This window comes from Colius striatus, chromosome 6 (genome assembly GCF_028858725.1).
Source record: "Colius striatus isolate bColStr4 chromosome 6, bColStr4.1.hap1, whole genome shotgun sequence".
Classification (NCBI taxonomy): Eukaryota; Metazoa; Chordata; class Aves; order Coliiformes; family Coliidae; genus Colius; species Colius striatus.
This window is the reverse complement of record NC_084764.1, coordinates 39580667-39601336: the sequence shown is the minus strand read 5'-3', so window position 1 is coordinate 39601336 and position 20670 is coordinate 39580667. Positions and strand designations below refer to the sequence as shown.

Genomic DNA, 20670 nt, shown 5'->3' with positions numbered 1-20670 from the left:
TTTATACCACAACTCACAGCATTTATCAGGAATGACCACAAATCTGATTTTCTTGACTGGTACAAATGACTTTTATCACTGAAATCTCACATTATGGACAAACACAGTGTTTTGCAATTGGGGCCAAGCTGACTTCAGTGCTAAACAATAAATTCAGAATAGAATAAGGAATCTGGAATTCTAACATTTTGTGCAATAGTATATAAAAAGCTGAAAGAAGCCAATGTTAAGTATGACATCCTTCTAATAACTCTTACGTAAGCCCATTTTAAGTGAAAAGACGGGAAAAGTACTATTTGGACTTTGAACTGGAAAAAGATAAGGATGGGTGTGGCAAAATACATCATCAAGCTGAAGGGAAAGGAAACCTAATTAACGTTCCTGTTCCTCTCGTTGTTTGGATCCGTTCCAGGAAACAGCCCTTCTGTTCGTGCTTTCCTGCAGCAGGCCAGCTCTGTGCCGCACCCCACCACCGCTCCACGGACACACACCCCTAGGACCTGAGGTTCTTGTGCGTCTCCTCCTGTAACCCCGTTACCCTGGCACGGCCGTGCGTCTCGGCAGGTCCTGCTACTGCTCAAGAGCTGTAAAGGAAAACTGAGGCCCTGCTCCGTTTGGCACGCTCAGATCGCGGGTGCTGTGGGGTCGGTGTCTCAGTACAGAGTGCAGCGCTCAGCGGTGACAGAGAAAAATCATGAGCTGGGCTCGTTTTGGGAGTGGCTTTACTCAGCCGGGGGTCTCGGGGAGGGGACGGGCAAACGGGAGCAGAGTGGGCAGAACTCTGGGCCTGAGGCCTTGCGGCCGGGCTCCGCGGCCTGCACCCCCCATCTCGCAGCGCCGGCGCTCCCGGCCCCTTTAAGGGCCGTCCCTGGCGCCGCGTCGCCTCAGCTGCTGCTGCCAGCGCTGCCGGCCGGGGCAGGCCCATGCGCCGCGCGCCGCCGGCGAGAGCCAATCAAAGGGGCGATTGGAGCTCAGGGGCCCGCCCCCTTCGCCGCCTGCACCAATCCGTTTCCTCCGTGTCGCTTCGCTTCCCCGCGGCCAAGGAGGGAAGATGGCTGCCGGGAAGGGGGCGGGGCGGCCAATCGCGTGTCTGGGGCGGGGCCTGCGGGGCGGCGCGCACGCGGCGCGGGCGCCTCTGAGGGGCCGGGTGCGGAGCCCCGGGTGCGGAGACCCGGGCCGGGTAAGGGCCGCTGCGTGGGCATTGCTGTGGGAGAGGATCAGCTGGGCCGGGGGTGGAGGGTTGTTGGGGATGGGGTCCGCCCTGCTGGGAGCGCGGGGTGCCTGTGGCGCTTGTCGTGGGCGAGGACAGGGGTAACCGCGGCGGGTGTTTTGGGCTGGAAGAGCAGCCGCCTCTGTCGTGAGCCTGCTGCTGCGCCGGGGCTGGGCATGTCGGTGGATGGGGCGCCCTGTGCAGCAGCGAGGAGAAAGGGGGCTCCAGGAGTTTCGTTCTCTCACCGCTATCTTTCTTTTCCGTCAGGCTAAACGGAAGCAGCTCTTGCTGTGCTGCTAGTGATGCTGTCTGTATCGCTGCTAACGCGTGAAGAAGAGCCCTCGACTTACTCTGTGAGTTTATCCCGTTACTTGGCAGAGCCTTGGAGCTTGGAAAAACTGTGCTCTCAAAGCAGAGGGCTTGGTGGAGGGTTGACACTGGCCAGAGTCACCATTTCTAGTTTTGATGCCGTGTCTGTTAGAGACGGGAATAGGAATGAACCTGGCATTGAGGGCTGTGTCAGTGTATTGCTAGTTTGGGCAGGCACATCTCAGAGTTATCAGGGTTAAAGTTGAACTGTTTTTGCACCTATTAAACATAAAATATGTTTATTAAGAAGTTACACTGGTAAGTACCAGCTGACCTCACCTAGCTTTAGTGAAAACAAGGCTATTAATAATAGTAACAGTCTTAAAAATGTGCAAAAGGTCAGAAGAAGAAATAAAGTCTTTGATTTGATTGCTTTATTCCCTTGGGAAAAGTGAAACCTTCTTAAGATTTTGAAGATAAAAAACCCAACAAACTACTTCTAAAGCTGTAATCTGTATATCCTTAAATAATGTTTTATATAATCCACAGGTATTTCATAATATGCTACGTTGGAGAATTAACTTTTTCTTACAGGATATGGGGAGTGGAATTGTCAATGCCACGCTACTGACTCACATTGGTTACAATTCTATAATTCCAAATTCATTTCCTCTAGAAATGTGTTGTAAACTTGGGAGCATGCAGAAACACATGGTCTTTTCTTGGTCTGTAAAAACTTAGTTCTCAGAACTAAGCTATGTTAATGGCTTTTATTTTGTAATAATTTAAATGGGTTTCCTTTTTGAGAGTAATCATCATTCAGTGAAGTGTGTGTGCACAGCAGCTCCTGTAAGAGAATTGTCACTGTCAAGAGAGTAAGTGAAAAGGTTTCTGTTCATGTGTATCCTAAGGATTTCTTTGTAGTTGCTAATTTTATGTGGCTATTTGAAGTTTACATGTTGATTTCTAATTGTTTAAAGATTTGGTTAAAGAATTGTTTAAGATAGCTATTTGCATTTTCCTCCAGGTATCTTTTTATGGGATCAAGAAAAAGTGCTGTAAGGAAGGTGGGCCTAGGAATTCTCAGCGGCCTCTGCATCTGTAGACAGTGACATGAGGCCTGGCTGTTTCATGTGTGTTCTCAGACTTTTTGGAAACAATTATCTTCCATTTTGCCTTGCAAGAGTTCTGCTGTGCATCAGTGCCATTTGTTTAGTTTTTAAATGCCCAAAGTATAAGGTGATTTTTAAAGGAAAGTTTTTCTTTCACTGTATTAGTCTTGGGAACAAGAGTCTTTTTGGTCTGCTCCTGATTGTGTCAGAGAAGTCTCATGTAAAACCAGATTGTTGTTATGTCCTGGCAGCACTTCTCAGCTGTGTTCTGCAGCTTTGAGATGCTTTTACTGTATTATAAGTGTACAAATAATTGGATTTCTGAGCTTTTTCAGAAAAGAAGGCAAACCAGAATGAAACCAGCACTACTGTGGTTACTGTGCTGATTAGCTGCATTGATGTAAAGTCACCTGGGCAGATTTCTAGGGCTTGGTTTTAACTGGTGAGTGAAAAGATGTCTCCTGTGTGGGTCAGCTTCCCCTGGGTGATGACAAGTCTGTTAGTGGGTTCCACACCAGACATAAAAGAAGTCTTGAGACTTGTGAATTGGAGACTTGGTTTTGGAGATGAGTGTCCTTTGTGATGTGCAAGGAGTTCAGGTGCAAAATAGACAATAGAGGACATTAAAAAGATAAGAAAAGAGTGTGTTGCCTATAGCTACATGGGGTTAGGAAGTTCAACTTCAAGCATGCATTTGCCCTCTGCAGACTTTAGCCTGACCCACATCCACTTCTCCCTTGCCTCTTCCCTTTCTCATGTTCCTATACTGTCCTTTCCTTTAAGCAGAAATTTGCCGATGTGTTGTCTTCTCTTATTCCTACTGCTACCTCCTTTTCCTTCTCCTTTCTTCCCTTCAAAGCTGCACTCAGACTATTCTCTCCTTCCTGCCTGCAGCTTTGGAAGCCCTGGGAAAGGATAGCTCCATTGCAGCCCTTTGCACCCTCAGACCAACTGGTGCTGGTTTGGGTCTTGCAGAAATATGAGCATACAGAGATGAGACACATTCACTACAAGTCTGTAAGGAAGCTCAGAGCATTTAATTTAAGGCTGCTTAATGAAATATTTGTGGAGATAACTTGGTGCATTGACATGACCAACCAGAGTGTGTTGTCTTAGCTACTCTAATAAATGGAAGGGACTGTGGAAACTGGGCATGTACAATTGTTGCTTTGGTAGATAAAGCTTTAGACTAGGAGTGAAGAAAACCTTGCTTTCAGATTAAGTTCCAGTAGTTTGGATTAATTGTTTCTACCATGTGTTTTTGCCTTAGCTGATACTTTGATGCAAGTTTCAACAACTTACTTCAGTGAGAACCAAGCAAGGAGCATGGAGAGTTCAGTCGCAGAAGGAAGTAAGCCAACCCATAGCACTGCATAAATCACGCTCAAATTGCAGGACAAATACCGAGTTTCATCAGGCTGTTCTGAGGGCCACAGCATGGAGTGTGTTTTCTGTCTTGTTTCTAGGCCTTACAGGACATTCAAGTGTTTTCAACAATTTCACAATATTTTGAAAGGAGTGTCAGGAAGCAAATCTTGTGCAGCTGTCCATTTTAACAGGTTCACACTAGTGCTTTCTTAACAACTCCTCAGGCTGATACATTGTTATTCTGTTCATTATGTCAGGTGTTTAGGTCCAGGCATATTGCAGTATCTAGTTTGATCTCCTTTGCAAGATAAACCATCTGTACTGTTGTTTATACTCTTTACAGACTTCACATAAATTTGTCTCCCCTTTTCATATTAACCTGAAGCCACTTCTTGCAGCCTGTTAATGTTCTCAGCTTCCTGTTGTTACTTTTTATGACACTGTCTGTATGGCTGAAAATGTTTTGAGGTGATAATGTTTAGTTTCAGGATAAAAGTTATAACAGATAGAGGAACCAAAGTATTCCAAAAACCTCTTGGTCCCTATTAATAGTTTTGCTCTTTGAGACTTGTTTTATATAAAACTTCACTGTGTCCTTCTTATAAGGAAGGGCATTCTTTATTTCTCTAGTTCTCCAGGTAAATGAAAACTTCATGAAAAATCAAAACTCAAGAGTTCTGGAAACGCTTCATTTAATATAGCAACTGCATCTTAACTGTGAAAAACCAGCTGCATTGAAACACTCAGAGTTCTTATGCTGGGTTAAACTATCTGTTTTTCTGTATTGGTAATCTTTCTTGCATTTTCTTTTTCTTAATATTTTTATTAATCTTAATTTCTTAATAATTTTTCTTTGGTTTTTTTAGTTGATCATCTTTTCATTTGCACCTTTCTCTGCAACCAGCCAGATCTACCATTACCTTTCTTTTTCCTCATGCCTGTTATTTCAAGCCAAAGCCATTGCTCAGCTTTTTGTTAAACATAACAAGATATGAAATCCAGTATATTGGTGAACAGTTAAATTTGTGCAAAGACAACCTAGCATTTAACTAAAACTGCCAAACTACTTGCTAGATGGAGCTATGTGCTAGCAGCACCTGGAATAGGAAGCTTCAAATACTTACCACTCTTCAATAATTTGAAGATATTTCTGTAAGAAGCATTCATGTTTATTTGTTGCTGTGGGCATTGCTGAGAGACCTGAAGTTAAGTGTTGTTTGTGAATCAGAAGGGACGAGGGGGTGGATGTGAATGCAAAGATTCTTGTTCAGAAACGTGCAGCTCTTGCTAGCAAACCTGACTTGAACTTGGGTTTCTGTACAGTTTGTGGGGAGTTTTTTGAGCTATGTGAAGTTGATTTTCATTGACTCAATATCTGTCAGTATATCTAAGGAAGTACATGACTCAGTTTTGAAAGGGGGGAAAAACCAGATCTAAGGAAGAAATCCATTCTAGTGGTTTAATGTCTCGGGGTAACTATTAATTGCCATCTATGTGTATTGAATGTTCCTTCGTCAGGATAGTCATAGGAACCAGACATGAGTGTAACAGACTGAGAGGAAAGATGGTTTAACTGTTAAATTGATTTGTTCGCCCTGCTTTCCCGGGAAAGTTTAGGGATGGATGTTTCTGGGCTTGTCACTTGCTGAATGTTTAAAGAGCAAGTACAAATGCACATGAGTGAGTTGTTCCCTGTATGCTTCTGTGTGCATGGCATGGAGATACCCAAGTTGTGTCTCATGTTTTTGTGAAGTCTGAAAGATCAAAAGCTCTGCATTGAATTCACAAACTAAGATTTTTTTTAAAAAAGAGCCTGTAACTTATTTTTGCTCTCTTTGACAGATCAGAAAGGGAAAGTTGCAGTGTTGTTGAATTTGGGTTTTTTTTCCATCTCCAGTTTTTGGTGCTAGGCTAAATAAAAGCTGTGTGTTTATTATTAATAGTCCGATGTAAGAATCTCCGGGTTTTAGGAGGAAAAAAGCCGGGAAAGTACGCTAATGATGTGCTTTGCAGTATTTCAGGCTCACCTCCCGCGCCTCGCCCTGCAGACGCCGCGGTGCCGGGCGTTACTGACATCGCGCGGGCTGAGCGCGCAACAGCAGCTCCCGCCGCGCTGATGCCGCCCGCAGGCACGGGGAGATGCGGTCCCTGCCGGACCAAGGCTGCGCTTCTGCAGGGCGGTGGAGGCGTGTCCTTTCTCACGCCGGATGCCGCTGGCTGGAGGGCTGCGTTTAGGTGCTTACGCCTTCATCCCAAGCACGCCAGGGGCGCGGGGAGAGGAAGCTACCACACGCTGGGGATTGCGTTCTCTTTACGCACATACACACGCCCTTAGCACGGTCTTAATACTGCTTTAGAAACTGTGCAGTAATCAAATACACCTTGCAATTGCCTGTCTGGCAGTGTGGTATATTCCAGAATGAAATGGTGAGCCAGCTCATCTCCTAGTTGCTTGTTTTTCAGTCTGCCTTCCTATTTATGTTCTTTGCTGTGCAAGGGTAGCTGTGAGTGCCAGGCTGATGAGGTTATAAAAGCAGATGACAGCTGAAATTTTTGCCTCCACTGTTCCAACTGGAAACTATTTTGAAAGATAAACTTTATAATTTCTGCTCTAAATTTTATTTACAGTCAGTTCATGCTCTTAAACTGTTGTGCCAGTATTGTTCTTGTGTAGCTCCCTTCCCTCCTCAACATTTATTCCTTTGATGTAGATAATAATTGTATCCCGTCTCAATCTCTGGCTTTGCCAAGCTATACAAGGCAAAGCATCCCAGCTACTTCTTGTAAAATAAACAGTCCATTCCCTGGATCATCTAACCCGCCCTCTTCTGCGCTAGATTGTGGCTTGGTTATTAAGAGGTTGGCTTCAGCAGAGAGCCCTGCTTGCAACCTGCTGTGACCCTGCGACATACGGATTGACTAAAGCATTGAGAACAATCATGGCTTGAGAGCAAGGTCATTAAAGAGGCAAGGTTTTATTTTGGGGCAATACTGTCTGCCAAAGATGTTGGAAAGGTCTTTGTGGACCTTCAATTCTCCACCCAGGTCTTATGGGTTTGGGTGCTAACAAAAACATAAGTGGATTTTTTTGTTCTTTGCCAGCAGGGATCGTCTGTGTGGCTGCATACAGTAGATCTCTTGATAAAGAAGTGGTAGATCATCGATACCTACACACTTGCTCTTTTGTCCTTCCCATTCACCATTCCATTTCTTATGATTGAGTCCTAACTCACAGTAGTAGTGAAAAAGAAACTGGGGGATTGGACTAGATGATCTCTAAAGGTCCCTTCCAACCCCTACCATTCTATGATTCAAGGCTACCCTATCTAAATATCACAACACCAGATAGCTAAACAACATTTAAACTCACAGATTATTCTTTCTAGGAATAAAAAAAGCAAGTCTACATGTATATGAACTTACAGTGCAGTATGATGGAAAATCACTGTGCACTTGGCTGTTCTATATAAAAGGGAAAAATTATCTGTGTATGGCATTGGTGGAGTTAGCCCTGGAGTGCTCTGTATGGTTCAAGTGTAAACACTGTGTAAAGGCTCTTGAAAACAGAGAGCTGAAGAGAACGGCTTGCATGGGTACAATGTGCACATGCTTCATGCCTTAGCATCTTTTATGGAGACTGAAAAGTAAATTCTCTTGAAAAGGATAGAGTCAACATAGCTCTAAAGCCCTTGATTTCAGCCTCTTCCATCCTACTGTTGTCACTTAGATGACATCTTTTCCTTTTTTCTGCTACAAAGCATTGAAAATTGAGCTTAGGGCATGATAAGGCTTCAGCAGAGCCTCCGGCTGTCAGGCTCTGCACAATGAGCATGTTTTGGAAATTGATAGTCAGTGAACTGTCATGGGCACACAAGGATCTCCAGTTTCTCCTGTTGCTTTGATACCAGAGCAGGTCTGAAAAATTACGTTGATGCGCTGATGTTCTGGATTAGCTAAACGTAAAAAATGGATGTTGTAGGGTGTGACTGATGAAGCTGCTTCAGTGATCTGCGTGTTCCTGGGGAAGCAAATGAAGAAAATGAAAAGTCATTTCCCCTGCTTAGTTTTGAGGCATGTTTTTGCTTGTGCTATACATCTGGAGCTGCAGAGGATGCGTAGGCAAGGGTGTTAGCATTGTGTTAAAAATTGCCAAGCACACCAGTGTAGTGTGTGGAAAATATGGGTGCCACATCTGCACAGGTAGGGGAGTATCTTCTTATCAGTTCACCAGCAACATCTCAGGTGAAGACTGGAACTGATTTAGGTTTGCATTTGTAAGAGGAAAGTTTTGAGAACATCATAGAATCACAGAATGGTAGGGGTTGGAAGGGACCTTTAGAGATCATCTAGTCCAACCCCCCTGCAGAAGCAGGGTCACCTAGATCAGGTCACAAAGGAACATGTCCAGGTGGGTCTTGAAGACCTCCAAGGAAGGAGACTCCACAACCCCTCTGGGCAGCCTGTGCCAGGGCTCCCTCACCCTCACAGTGAAATAGTTTTTTCTTATGTTTAAATGGAACTTTTTGTGTTCCAGCTTCATCCCATCACCCCTTGTCCTGTTACTATCTGCTATAGAAAAAAGGGATGCCCCAACATCCTGACACCCACCCTTTAGATATTTGTAAATGTTAATAAGATCCACTCTCAGTCTCCTCTTCTCCAGACTAAACAGCCCCAGTTCCCGCAGCCTTTCCTCATATGAAAGATGTTCCAGTCCCCTGATCATCTTGGTGGCCCTGTGCTGGACTCTCTCCAGCAGTTCCCTGTCCCTCTTGAGCTGGGGAGCCCAGAACTGGACACAGGACTCCAGATGAGGCCTCATCAGGGCAGAGTAGAGGGGGAGCAGAACCTCCCTTGACCTGCTGCCCACACTCTTCTTGATGCATCCCAGGATGCCATTGGCTGCCTTGGCCACGAGGGCACTTTGCTGGCTCATGTTCAGTTTATTATGAGCCAGGACTCCTAGGTCTCTCTCTGCAGAGCTGCTCTTCAGCAGTTTGACCCCTAGCCTGTCCTGGTGCAGGGGATTGTTCCTTCCCAAACATAATCATCTTGTTTTGGAGAATGAGCTCTGGTAAGGTAGTGTAGAGAAGTGAAATTACTGTTGTGAAAGAGTTTCTAAAATGTCCCGGTAAATAAAACATTTCATCTCATTATCAGTATTTTGGCACCAGTGTGTGGTAGGAGGAGGTATTTTTCCTGCTGTAACTAAGTTTCTTCATGTCCTTTTATTACAGTTGCTTCTAAATTGAGGCTGAAATTTCCCAGGCTTCCTGTGCTGTAGAAGCAAATTCTTTGGAAGAATTTCAGCAAAATATTTGGGAAGAATCTTCATACTTATTTCCATTTAAAAAAAAAAATGAGACTGTTGGTACCAAGTGGCAACATCTAAATTGAAGGAAATAAATGGTGTTATTTCAGATTTAAATTATTCATGCAGCTGCACAAGGAATTTTTTCCTTTCACCTTTCTTTGGAAGTGGATCCTTGGGGTTGCCTATTCATGTGACGGTTTTGTTCAGCTTAAAATGGCCCTGAAAGTCATCACTCTTGGAGTCTTTTCTTGCAATGCCAAACTTGAAAGGAAGTCGAAGCACTTTTTGATTGTGGAATTCGCAGGTGCATTGCAGTGTTACTGAGACATTTGCATTTTATCTTCTAGTGGTGATGTTCAGACGAGGCTTTTTCTTTCACAAGTCTGCTGCTGACTGTATTTACTAATGTTTACATACACAGGCATTATGATTTAGGCAAATACTATCACTGTTTCACTGATAAAGAAAGTAAAGAGTGAATGTTGCATCTTGCTGGGAATTACTCAGTAAGCTGTTCTGCCAGAATCAGGACTAGTGTTCATAGGCCAGGCTCTTGTTCCAATCCACTCAACCAACCATATTTCTGTCTCCTTTATCTGTGAGGTGACCCGTCTTGGTGTGTAGCTCTAGTGCCAAGTCTTTGACCTTTCACAGAAGAAAATGCTGTTAGTGAGCAGGTATATGAAGAATAGTTCAGAGAACAGTTCTCTTAGCTACTCATGGCTATATTGTGGAAATGTGAATGGAGAAAAACTTAGTATTAAGTGCAGGAGAACACTGTACCCTACACATTTGATTTACAGTAGTTGCTGGCTGCATGCAATTGAGAGACTAATTAGTTCTGGATCTTCTTTCCTATGTTTGCGGTTACAGAAAGTAATGTCAATATGGAGCCTAGGGTGGGAGGTTCTCATCAGAGAAAGGAAATGACTTTTCTGTGGTCACTGTGGTCTGATGAGATAAACGCAAATGCAGAAGACTGAGACTTGGATTCCCTTCAAGTTATGTAGAGGGTTGTCTGAATAGCCATGGTTGTGTTACAGACACCAGGACACAGCCATTGTCTGCTGGATCTGGGAGCACCGGTGTTCATGCAGTACGTGGATGGGGATGTCTGCTGGAGCTGCTGGGTGCGCACATCATCCACCTTCACTTCCTTCTGGGGGTGTTAACCAACATCCTGGGGCTCATCCTAAGATGAGATGTTTGTTAGAGAAAGGGTGAGTGTCCCAGAACTGGCCATGGCTTCCCTGGTAGATGCTTACCTCCCCTTCTTTTAAAAGAAGGGGGTCTGGCTGCCTCACCCCCTATGCTGTTTGTGTGCTGGGCCGGAGTACAGGTTGTGTGCCTGGGAGGAGAGGGGAGGTGGAGGAAACAGTAGGCACAAACCTCTTATTTGACCTCCATCTCAAGAGACCTGCTCCAGTGCAAAATCCAAGCCCAGGCTAAGAAAGTTTTCCTGGCAGCTCTTGCCTGCTCTGTAGAACCCACCCAGGGACAAAGAGTTTGTCATTTACCTCTTTAGAGGCCATGAGTGTGTGATTTAAGCCTAGATCAGCTTTTGCAGAGGGGTTTAAAATACAGTGTTCTTTAAAAAATAAAGGAGAATATGTAGAATTTAGAAGATAAATGTCCCAATTACAGTATCTCTTTCTATGGTTTAACCTTTGCCCAGGAATCTGTCAGATCTGTCTTTATAAAATAGGATTGCTTCTGCTGCAGCTTCTGTGAGCTTGGTCTGAGAATAGCCGTGAGAGTAAAATAGAGCATCTCTTATCCTCTTATCACTTTGCAGCCTCCTTTATTGGATGACTGCCTCATCCACACCTTCGCTCTCTGCTTTGGTAAATTAGAATCAGCTATAGGAGTCTGTAGGCTGGAGAAATGGCGTGTGCCTGATGGGTGTGTTGTGTTTCCCCTCAGTGCTGAGATCATGTGGCTGATCCATCTTCGGTTGTGAAGTGGAACTAGTGAGGAGGTGTCTCTGAAGGCATTTTGCCTCAGTGAAGTGCAGTGTACTTAATGCATCTTCCTCAGACAACCTTGAGCTTTGCAGTTTTGTCTTAAAATGCAAACCACATGTAATGTTGCAGGCATGAGTTGCTTTCCACTGCCCAGGTTTGTTCTTGAGCTTTTAATAATTGTGAAAATAAAGGGAGGGTCTGTTTTCATTGTTTATAGTAGGAAAGAACAGTACAAGATTTCATCTACTGCTGTTCAAATCCCTTGCTATTTTTGGTATTTGACCTCTACAGAGACAATTGCCAAAACTACAGGTTGTTTTCATTTTTGCTACATGTTTCTACCCTCTTTCTCCTAAGTTACTGTTATATTACTAATTAAATCTTTGAGTAAGTTCCATTTCTCCTACATTTCCAATGGTATTTTTCAGAGAGGCAATTTTATGTTTCTACATCTTGTTGAGCTCACATTCCCTTTTGGAAATGAGAGTGATGCCATTTGGCAGCATTGTGTGTACACCACTGAAAGGAGAAGGGAAATAACTTTGGAATTGCTGCTGTATTTTTTGGAAAACTTTCTGGATTGAAGAGGACTCATGAGCCTGTTGACTTGAGTTGGGGCTGCAACATTTAGAATACTGCAGGAATAGCACAGCAGTGTATGCTGAGGCAAAATGAAATGTTTAGTTTGTGTGGATAGGTGCTTGCTTTTCATTTCCCTGACATTGGCAAGACCTGCTTTTGGCATCCCTGGCTGCTTGCTTCTGCTCTTGCTGTGTGGTTGTTTCCACACTCCACTAGTGAGGAATACATTAACAAAGGCATCTGAAAATCCTGTCCTGGCACTTTGGCATCCCTTCCACTTTGTGCCTTTTGCTCTAAAAATCAAACTTGTGTTTTAAAGGAGCCTTGTAAGTATTTTAGGTTATTTCATAGGAGTGTATTTATTCTAAGTTCTCAAGAGGTAATTAGTTTTGAGTGTCCTTCAAGAAGCTTGTTGTTTCTGGTAGCTGTGATATCAAAAGATGTGTAGGAATTGTTTATAACTGTTACAGTTCATAGAAAAGATCACATGAATGTAGTTCCAGAGGACCATACACATTAACACAGAAGTGTCATGGTTCATTTGTAGGAGGTGTCTTTACCTCGTTCGAGGAGCACACAGGAGGGATGCAGCTGTTTATATGAGGAATGGTGATCATTGAGGATGGGATTGAATTTCTGGTTCAAACACAAGTGACTGGCTGTTCAAAAGATACTGCTGCCTATACTGGTATTCAAAGATACTGCCTTTTCCAAAAGGTTACTGGTGACCATAACAAAATAGATACCTGTTTTGTCAAAGGACTGCTAAACTCAAAGTGCTTCAGTTTGGCCATGCAGAGCACCACGTGCTTTTGTAAGATGGCAGCAGTCCAATGCTTGGTTATCTTCTATTGTATTTGGAAGACCATTGTTTCCTATTTGTCCCATAAATTTAACACAGATCCCATTCCTGCTATTTAAATGTTCCCATCAAAATACAACAGTGACTTCCCCTTCTGAAAAGGAAGGGCTGGCAGCTACACCCTGAAGTTAGAATTGTTTGTGTAACCTTCAATCACAATTTCATAATAGTCAAAAGATTTTCTCACTAGGGCAGACATTTTACAGAGTTTTTAGCAAAAACCTGCCTGCCATCAAATACAATTTTAAGGCTTCTTAGTCATTGCAGTGGAAATACAATTGAAAACTCTACCTTCCAGCTTCCTGATGATACAAACTGTGCATCTATCTGGAAATATGAACAGCATTTTCTGCTATTTCAGAATAGCTGTACCTGTGTCATTCAGGGATAAAAGCTTAAGAGCTGTCTTGGACTAACTCTATTTCCTGGAAAATATTATTAAATCAGAAGGAAAATGCTTTTGCAGACTTGGGCTTTTTACAACTTCAGGGTACTTGTAGAGTTCCCTTGCCCTACTCTCTCCAGCAGTAAAAGCTCTGACGTGAGTGTTGCAGAAACTACTCATTGAATAATATTCTCTATTCAAGTCAGTAATGTTTAAACAACTGCAGCTTGCTTTCCGAGAGGATGGCATTTATCAGGAACTTGGCTGGTTGAGTTTGCTTGGCCTTTTGAGTATAAAAAGTATGAATATTTAGAGCTTGAAAATCAGGTCAGTCTGGAAAACTACACTTGTTGCAAAAAAGTTTACAGAGAGGACCAAGTTGTTTTCTTAGTGATTGTAGCACAAAAGGATAGCTGGTTTGTGAAGATGCCTTTCTTCACGTTCAAGCATGGGTTTTTGAAACTGTATTTAAATTGAACCATCCCTTGTAATTCTCCAGTAAATTGGACTAAGTGGACAGTCATCCTTGTTAATATTACAATGTTTTATCTCTGTAATTTAAATTATCATTTTGCGTAGGAGTTCAGTAGTTTTGTGGTTGAGCAGTGTAACAAGCAGTGTTTGACAACAGTTGGCTTTATGCAATGGTTCTAGCAAAAGCTTGTTCCATTTGAGGCCATACACAGAAGAGTAGGGAAGGAGTGGGCTCTGTGGGAGGGTTGTATGCAGGCTAATGCCAGAAAACAACTTGAACTTCTCTTCAGAGGGGAAAGGAGTTTCCACAGGATGTCTGCGTTTTATGGCAAAAATTACTTGTAGATGTGCTCTGAAAGGTTGCTTTGATGTGGAAGATTAACCTGGGGACCTCATTGTCAGGATGTTACTGAGGCAAATAGCTTAGTGAGATTATTTGTGCCTTGGGAATTAAGCTTTTATGAGCATGCCTACCGAAGCTGTTTCTTACGAATTTGCTCGTTGGTCACACGGCATCATGAGTATGTAACAAACAGGAGGAGGGAAAGCAAAACCCTGTAACTACAAACACCACCAAGAAATGAAAAAAAAAGCAGAATGCATGTTTGTCATAGCAGCTTTTCCTTTTCTAACCTCTTGTGGACCATTAAAATAATTACCCTAACCCAAGTAATACATGGAAACTTGCTCATTCCATCCCTAAAAACACAGCCTGAAGAATTTGCAGAAAAATTTATGATAGGAAAAGCACGAGAACATTTTTTTCTACTCTGGGTCTGCCTGATTTTTACTTCATTTCTATTTGGATTTTCTTTAAAGGAATCCTTTCATGCATGTGCTAAGAAGGATTGGGTGCTGGTAAACTCCCCGAGGAAACAAGATTTTTGAGTTCTGCTTTACCTGAAATCCCTGTACCAGTGAAATCATTGATGTGTCCCCCCCCTTAGACCCTGCTGTGATTTCACCAATGTTCTGTTTGTGTTTTGTAACATGGAAGGGTAGCCTAGTTGAACCCATAATTTTGACAGAAGTCATTCATGTGAGTGCTTGTTTCATAGAATCATAGAATAATTTTGATTGGAAAAGACCTTTAAGGTCATTGAGTCCAACCACTCACCTCACACTGCCAAGCCCATCACTAACCCCTGTCCCCCAGCACCTCAGCTACATGGCTTTGCAATAGCTCCAGGGATGGAGTCGCTCTCCACCTACATCTTTCTGTTAAAAATGGCTGTAGTTTGCAAACTCACTAAACCCATGCATTGTTTATGATGGCAAATGTCTTTCCAGGTTAAATGCTCTAGTCATTTTTTTGACTCTAAATTGATGAAAGTCTTTACTGCAGTTACAGAATTGATTTTTACCTTGTGTTATAGAAGGAAGAACATTCCTATTTTTTTAGAACACACTGTAGTTTAAAAGCAAATCTGTGTATGAAAAGATTGAGAGAATGTCTTTTGGTTTTGCTGAATGAAATTGTAATTTGGGTACATCACTGGAATAGTTGGGGTTTCTAGGAGGATTCAGTAGCATCAGAGAAGAATTGCCTCTGGAGGGAAGATCTTTGTCTGTTGCACTAAGAGCTGGTGTTATTGGGGCTTTATAGGAGATTCAAAAAACATTTAGTTTCTCAGAAGAATTGCTGAAAATGGCCAAGGTGCTTAACTTCATTGATTGCACTAATGTCATGTAGCCTATTTAGGTGGTCCATGGTATGCTGAGAAGGGTTTATCTGCGTCATTGGGCACTTAAATACCTGTAAAATGGATCTCATCTGGTCATTTCAGGCTGTAGCTCTGTGTAGTTTTGTTCTTGTTTTCTGCCAACCCTGTGAGTGTCCCTCAACAGACAAAAATTACCAAAGTCATCTCCTGTGGTTGTACTGGCCCAGCAGTTCCTGGGCTGGGCCTCCCAGCAGCTTTTTAGAACAAAAAGTTATTCCTCCTCAGGTAGCAGCAATGACTTCATTTTCTTTCTGCTTTACTATTCACTTTATAAAAATAACGTAGGAAACTTAGCTAAGTGACTTGCACAGCATCCACACAGTGTTTAATCTTGTAAGGAGATTATATGATGTAGTGCTTACAACCACCAGAGACTGAGCACCTTAACACCTAACACGGGTCCCTCATGTCTGCAAATAAAGTTGTGGTGGGCAGGACGCCAGGATAGTTGATTTTTGACCTCATGTACCATTTCTGTGCAAGGTGCTTTTTCTTACATATTTTTAAAGCTCATTTCATTATGTTATAATTACAACTCGCCTTGGGTTTCATTTACTGCAGGTTTCTGATGCCATCAGGAGCAGCACCTGAGATGACTGCAGTGGAGAAGATCGAGGAGCAGCTTGCCAGCCTGCGCATAGCGAAACGTTCTGCGCCAAGTGAGGAACCCGCTTACGTGCTGGATATAGACGTTTCCAAACCTGCTGAGTCCGAAAGCGGCCGCTTTGTGGCAGCTTCGTGTTCCAGTAAGTCCATCAGGGTATATAACAGGGAAACATTAGGCTTCCTGAGGGAGTACCACGGCCATCCTGGGGTACTTGCCGGAGTCAGGTTTGCCCACACCTGTGACAGCCTGGTGTTGTCAGCCTGCGGTGACGGTACAGTAAAGTGTTGGGATATTCGTTTAGCAAGTCAAAAAGCTGTGCAGGTGTTTAGTGGGTATCCTTCCAACGTTTTCATCAGTTTTGATATCAACTGCAACGATCTCATAATCTGTGCTGGAACAGAAAAAGTTGAAAAAGACACATTTCTGGTGTTTTGGGATGCAAGAGGCATTACAAACTGCACCAGTGCTAGAGAACCATTGGGAGTCTATTCTGAAAGTCACAATGATGATGTCACTAAAATTTGTTTTCATCCTGTTGAACCCAGCTTGGTAATTTCTGGGTCAACCGATGGGTTAGTCAATGTGTTTGACATTAACAAGGACAACGAAGACGATGCTCTGGTATCAACTTGCAACTCGGATTCATCAGTAAGTTTTATTGGCTGGTCTGGGAAAGATTATAAACAGATCTACTGCATGACACACGATGAGGGGTTCTGTTGGTGGGACATCGCACAGTTAGAGACCGAAGAACCAATAACACTGTTGCACGTTCTGGATGTCAGAGACACAGCCTGCATTGAAAATGATGGCTTACATTATCTGGTAGGTGGCTTGTACCATGAAAAGGCAGACAAGCTCTTTCTTGTGGGGGGAACGTCCACAGGAAACATTCACCTCATCAGCTGCAGCAGCAACGGGCTCAGCCCAGTGGGTTCCCTTTGTGGAGGACACTCTGCCACCGTGCGCTCTTTCTGCTGGAACCTGAGAGATGAGTCTCTGTTGACGGGTGGAGAGGATGCTCAGCTGTTGCTGTGGAAACCTGGAGCTGTGGAAAGGTCCCTCGCAAAGAAAGCGTCTCTGAAGATTGCTTCTTCCGTGCAGAAGAGAGTAAGAGTTCACAAGAGCTCCCTCAAAAGCAGGATAAAGTAAAATTCTGAGGGCAAGAATCTCTGCTGTGCGCAGTTGTCCTGGTCCTGGATCTCTCCAGCACTGCTTGGCTGAGTTTTATTTGCAGGTATTTGTGGAAAGAGCTGTGGTGCTTGAATTCTACCTGGGAGCCTGTTTCAGTCATCAGAAGCATGCCTTGCTTTGGTTGCTTTGGGTTTTTTTCAGGGTGATAATATTAATCAGAAAAGAGTAAAAGCTTGTTCTCAAGTTCTTGAATTAATAGATCTTAAATCATATGATATAAAAATGTTTATGGTTGTTTAGTCTCAGCCAACATTTTTAATGCATAATACAGGCCTGTGGCTTGCATAATTTGTTACCTTCCCTCTGAAATTCCCTGGCATGCTTGAGAAGCTTTTGTATTTCATGCTGTATTTTGCTTTCTTTGTAGAGAACTTAATGAAACTGCTCAATACATTAAAAGATTTTATGTCACGTCTCAGTCCCCAAGAGAATTACTTCTTGATGAAACAGAAAATGAGTCCTATTTTGCACTGTCATATCACAGGTTTATAACAGGCTCATAAAGAAGCAGTTGATGGAGCCATATTTTTCATAGCAAAGCTATGAATGTATTCAACCAAGTGAGAACACATGGTTCTAAGCACCTCATTTTTAAGTGTATGAGAACTGTTAAATTGGCATTATTATTTTGGGCATATTTCCTGCATGAAAACACCCAAGGGGCTTACAAGCAGCTTTGTGCTCTCCTGCTAAGTGTGTCTCAGGGGAGGGTGGGTGCACCTGGAAGACTTTGGGAGATCTTCAATGGGTTATAGAAATTGATGAGTGCAATTACAGCAGCGGTGCTGAAAATCCCAGATCCTGCATCAGAAATAGGCTGATATGGCATGCTGAGTGAGAATGGCAAACCCCTAAATGAGCAGTACTTTCTGGGACTGTGCTGTGGGAGCAACAGCCTGGTATGAGAAAACCTTTCAGAGGTTTGTGTGTGGCCTTTAAGATATGTTTCTCTCTGCAAAGGGGTTTTAGGCTGAGACATCTCCCTCAGCCAGCTTTCCTTTAGCATTCCATCAAATACCTATGAAGTGGTGCAAAAATTGGTCTGTACTGCTGGAAGTGCTGGAGTGTTTATGCTCATACTGCTCTGCTGGCAGGTGATGATCTATGCATCTGGCTCAGCACAGGCCATTGCCCTCAGCCTTCTGGGGACCACGCAGCCAGACGAGGGGTGGCAATTGTGCCAAGGCTCACATGTGACTGTAGCAGAGACCAGCACGGGGGTATTTCAGAACTGCTCTTCCTGAGTGGCTGGCAAAGGCACAAAGAGAAGTTGGGTTTATTTTTTATGCCTGAGGACAGATAGATACTTCTTTCAAAACAAGTTTAGAATGTCAGGTTTAGAGGATTAGCCTGGCATTCAGAAACAGTTTCCGAGGTATAGAAGATAGCACCAGTATATGGTTACAGCTGTGCTGGAGATGCTTTAACATCTCTGGAAAACAATCCCATTCAGCAGAAGTATCCAGTTTCCAGTTGATGTGTTTCACAAACTGTTGGTGTCCCTCAGCCACAGGTATGCATCTGGAGTTGTTCTAGGTCTGCCTCTTGAAGATAATTAAGATGATTCGCTTCCTTTTGTTACTGATGGTTATTTGAAAGTGTTTGTTAATTTGTGCTAAATGCAAGTTACACCCAACATCCTTAGCTTTTGGCTTTCAAATTACTGTGTGCTATTTTGAGACAACTTGGGCAGTGAGCGTGGGGCCTGTGATGTGCCTGGACTGGGTGGCCTTTCAAGATTTATTCTCCCAGGTCAGTAGTTATTGCCTATTTTTGTGGAAATCATGGGTTTGTGACCAGCCAAAAGCTTAAGCCGCCTCTGAATTCACTGTAGTGCCTCACAGGCCTGGCCTGGTTCCATAGCAGCAGCTGGAGATGGGGAACTCAAGGATGATTTTGTGACCTATCTCAATTGCAGGTATGATATATAACTTGTTTTGAGGTGCTGATCTGCTCTCTTTTCCTGGTATCGTGACACACTCAGTGCATTAAGGTCATTGCGTCTCTCTGATGCTCAATTTCTTGCACAGTGTTGTGTGCTACACGCAGAAATGCTCAGAGAGGGAGCTTTTGGTTGCCTCCACTTGCTCTCAACTGTATGTGGAGCCAGATCCTGATGTGCTCTGCCAACTGTCTCTGAATTAAAGCAGCAGAGATAGCAGTTCTGGTACTGAACTGTTTGAAGTATTCAACCTGTGTCTGTGACCTTGTTGCTGGACCAGACTAAGATATAACAAATCCATACCCATCCCAGTTAAAGCCATGCTTTTCCCAGAGATGTTGATTTCTCCCTTTTACACACATAACTTCAATAGCAAGGAAAGGGGAAAATGTATTTATGTGTCTTAAAATTCCGCACAAGCACAGCAGCTGTCAGGAGATTCAGGCTTGTGTTGCCTCTGAAAAGATTTGATTCTTTTTCTTTCATGTTGTCTAAATTTCAGATTAATATCCATAAAACAAGCATAGATGGAAACCTCATGTTAATGACTAATTAGTGTTGCTTGCTTGTGTAAACTGCAAACAGTATTTTATAGACTACAAAGTGCATGCAGGATATGTGTGTAATCATATAAATACTAATGGACTTGAAATCAAATCAGGCAGGTCAACTTCTCCAACTGTGTTTCATCTCTCAGGTTAGTTTTGCTCTCTGTATGTTGGCTTCAGCGTTGTTAAGAAACATACCTGACCTTTAAAGAACTTCTGTAATTGAGACTATGTGCAAGGAGCAGGCATTCAGAAATCACCATGTGAACTGTTTAACCCCAGGGGAAGCTTTAATTGTTTTTTTTTCCTGTAGATGAAAAGCAAAACTCCAGATAGACTACCCAAGTGCCAAAAAAAGTGTCCATCTTGATTTAGAGATGGCAAACCGCTTGTGCAGTACTTGTGAGCAGCAGGGGATTATCCTGCTGTGAACACGGGAGAGTAAACTTAATTGTGTTTGAAATGTTCCTAAATTTCCTCTTTGTTTCTTTTTCTTTTCTCTGCAAGTAAAATCTAACACTTGCCCACTCCCTGTCACTGTGTTCAAGGTGTGTGCCCACTGAATACAAGGTTGTCACCTCTTCCTGAAGTCCTGTTGCATTATTTCATTTTGTTCAAGTAAAACTGGCTGATTGACAGAGCCCTGAGGGTGGTGATCAATGGTGCCCAGTCAGGTTGGAGGCCTGTGGCCAGTCATCAACAACCTGGATGAGGGAATAGTGAATTTCCTGATGGCACCACACTGGGAGCACTGGCTGATTCCCCAGAGGCTGTGCTGCCGTTCAGTGGGACCTCGACCAGCTTGAGAGTTGTGCAGAGAGGAACCTCATGAGGTTCAACAAGGGCAAGTGCAGAGTCCTGCACCTGAGGAGGAACAACCCCCTGCACCAGCACAGGCTGGGGGTCAAACTGCTGAAGAGCAGCTCTGCGGAGAGACCTGGGAGTCCTGATTGGCAGTAAACTACCCATGAGCCAGCAATGTGCCCTCGTGGCCAAGAAGGCCAATGGCATCCTGGGGCATCAAGAAGAGTGTGGGCAGCAGGTCGAGGAACTTCTGCTCCCCCTCTACTCTGCC

At 43.4% G+C, this 20670-nt stretch overlaps 1 protein-coding gene across 3 annotated transcripts; it reads left to right on the top strand.

Annotated features, from left to right (window-relative positions):
* Window positions 1-624: 624 nt before the first annotated feature.
* WDR89 (WD repeat domain 89) lies at window positions 625-20176 on the top strand. 3 transcript variants are annotated; one of them, XM_061998784.1, is made up of 4 exons: window positions 625-644; window positions 1478-1563; window positions 10357-10533; window positions 15866-20176. In XM_061998784.1, exons 3-4 carry the CDS (start codon window positions 10418-10420, stop codon window positions 17061-17063), a joined length of 1314 nt encoding a protein of 437 aa, XP_061854768.1. In that variant the 5' UTR covers window positions 625-644; window positions 1478-1563; window positions 10357-10417; the 3' UTR covers window positions 17064-20176. The 3 variants fall into 3 exon arrangements, with proteins under 3 accessions (XP_061854768.1, XP_061854767.1, XP_061854769.1); XM_061998783.1 differs by lacking the exon at window positions 625-644 and adding an exon at window positions 1105-1180; XM_061998785.1 differs by lacking the exons at window positions 625-644; window positions 10357-10533 and adding an exon at window positions 1105-1180.
* The last annotated feature ends 494 nt before the right edge of the window (window positions 20177-20670 follow it).

Excerpts from the sequence above, each read along its gene's own strand:
- WDR89 (XM_061998784.1), top strand. The coding sequence starts at position 10,418 with ATGGGGATGTCTGCTGGAGCTGCTGGGTGCGCACATCATCCACCTTCA. Across the intron at positions 10,534-15,865 it reads AGATGTTTGTTAGAGAAAGG|GTTTCTGATGCCATCAGGAG; the intron begins GTGAGTGTCCCA and ends CATTTACTGCAG.